General features: G+C 40.3%; 1 protein-coding gene across 12 annotated transcripts in view; it reads left to right on the forward strand.

Annotated features, from left to right (window-relative positions):
• Nucleotides 1–2,500, forward strand: part of LOC124012930 (adhesion G protein-coupled receptor B2-like) — a 541,176-nt gene that overhangs the window by 365,389 nt on the left and 173,287 nt on the right. For all 12 annotated transcript variants that reach the window (XR_006834797.1, XM_046326992.1, XM_046326996.1 and 9 more), the window contains one exon: nt 1,984–2,027. Coding sequence is in view for 11 of the 12 variants with exons in the window: in XM_046326992.1 (XP_046182948.1) it covers nt 1,984–2,027 (44 nt within the window). In the remaining variant the exon portion in view is untranslated. The remainder of the gene's footprint in view (nt 1–1,983; nt 2,028–2,500) is intronic.

The raw sequence follows: 2,500 nt of genomic DNA on the forward strand, positions 1-2,500 counted from the left end.
AAGGGACCAACTTTTTGACAGGGGACCAGTGTAACAGTATCCTCCACCACCAGGGGGAGACTCCCCTTCATTAACAGATAGGCCTCAAAGGGAAGCTTGAATTATGCATGGCCATAATATAACCACTGATAGGCACCCTTCCTCCCCTACCTCCCCAGAGATGGCTTCTAATCTATGGGTAGCTAAAACAGAAAGGGCTGGATTTCATTTTCTTTCCTGGAGGACCAGGTATTTCTGTATTCAGATTATGAGATGCTAAAAGTGTGGCTTTCCTGTATGTGTGTGCATCGCTACACTAGTCCACAAGTTTCATCTTACATTGGCACAGACCATCTTTGCACTGGTAGAATTGTCTTTCCTGATTGTCTGCATTAAGGCAATGATTAGTTTAATGGTGTTGTAATGCTTGGCTGAAATAGAGAGGTGCCTCATCAGGTCATAGACTAGACTGAACTGGGCACTCCTAAAATCCAATCATTCGTCCTCAGTAGGATAAAACATACTGAGATGTATATAGTGCATGGAACTAGTCCAGAGGATTCAATTAGAGCAGAGCAATCGAATCACTGACCACTGCTGCTCCCTAGTGGAGCGAGCATGGATGAATCAATTAGAGCTAATCGATTCTCCAATCAATTCCCTTATTGAGTCGTGGAGAGTCATCCTCAGTAATGCTATATACGCACCACTGAACTTTGCTTAGCCAATCACAGGCCGTTTTACTCAGTGCGATTGGCTTGGGCTCCAGTGAATCGATGGTTTGGGAGTTAGTCGATAATGAATGGGGTGCTTGTTTAGACTTTGAGGACAGCTGTTTGTGTTTACGTTCGGATAGCAGGGAGTTTGTGGGAGAGTAGAAGATGTTGGTTAATTAAGTAAAACAACATCAAATAGAAGTAGAAGTAGATAGAATAGAAGTAGGATATCTCTCTTTCTTATTCCTTCCTTCTCTCTCACTCTCTCTCTCAAACCAATGTTCATTGTAAGGGCTTTATTGGCATGCCAAAGCAAGTGAAATACATACTGAACAAAAGGGAAACAAACAGTCAAAAATGAACAGTAAACATTACACTCTAGAAGATTACAGACACTACAGATGTCATATTATGTATTAAATACAGTGTTGTAACGATGTGCAAATAGTGAAATTACAAAAGGGAAAATAAATAAACATGAATATGGGTATTTACAATGGTGTTTGTTCTTTACTGGTTACCCTTTTCTTGTGGCAACAGGTCACACATCTTGCTGCTGTAATGGTATTTCACCCAGTAGATATGGGAGTTTATCAAAATTGTGATTTGCTTTTGAATTCTTTGTGGGTCTGTGTAATCCGAGGGAAATAAGTGTATCTAATATGGTCATACATTTGGCAGGAGGTTAGGAAGTGCAGCTCAGTTTCCACCTCACATAGCCTGACTTCTCTTGAGAGCCAGGTCTGCCTACGGCGGCCTTTCTCAATAGCAAGGTTATGCTCACTGAGTCTGTACATAATCAAGGCTTTCCTTAAGTTTGGGTCAGTCAAAGTGGTCAGGTATTCTGCCACTGTGTGCTCTCTGTTTAGGGCCAAATAGCATTCTAGTTTGCTCACTTTTTTGTTGTTAATTCTTTCCAATGTGCCAAGATATTATCTTTTTGTTTTCTCATGATTTGATTGTTGTCTAATTGTGTGGCTGTCCTGTGGCTATGTTCGGTCTGTTTGTGTATGTGAACAGAGTCCCAGGACCAGCATGCTTAGCAGACTCTTCTCCATGTTCATATCTCTGTAGGTGATCGCTTTGGAAGGTTTGGGAATCGTTTCCTTTTAGGTGGTTGTTAGAATTTAACAGCTTTTTTCTGGATTTTGAACATTAGTGGGTATTGGCCTAATTTTGCTCTGCATGCATTATTTGGTCCGTCTGTTTACCTCCGTCCTTCACTCGTTCCCCTCAAACAGTGAACAGTTTCTCTCTCTTTTCCCCTCTCCTCTTTTGTTTCTTGCAGGGCACATCAGATCCTCAGTGTGTTGTCTGGGACTATGGGAACCCGTAAGTCATTTTTACTCTGTCTCCAGAAGCTCGCACGCAGACGCACATGTTCTTGGTTAGCTGCGATGTGTGATGTGTGATGTGCGATGTGCGATGTGTGGTTTCTTCACTTAATTAATAGAGTGAAGACATTTGAATGAAGAGCCACGGTGTTAATTGAATATTTCAATGAAACACGTAATTATTTCTATGCTCAACCGCTCAAAGGCAGTTGTTTTATGTATGCTGTTTGTCTTTATTTAAAGGCCCAGTGCAGTCAAGAACTGCATTTTGCTGTGTTTTATATATATTTCCACATCACGAGGTTGGAATAAATACTGTGACATTTTGAAAATTATTGTTTTGAATTAAAATGGTCAAAAATGGTCTTCTTCTATTTTTGTGTATTTTTGACCATTTGAATTGAAAACAATCACAAATTGTTATCCAGAAATGATTTGATATTGAGATAAGAACAGCTGTATTGAACCTTT

Source organism: Oncorhynchus gorbuscha, linkage group LG24 (assembly GCF_021184085.1).
Source record: "Oncorhynchus gorbuscha isolate QuinsamMale2020 ecotype Even-year linkage group LG24, OgorEven_v1.0, whole genome shotgun sequence".
Lineage (NCBI taxonomy): Eukaryota > Metazoa > Chordata > Actinopteri > Salmoniformes > Salmonidae > Oncorhynchus > Oncorhynchus gorbuscha.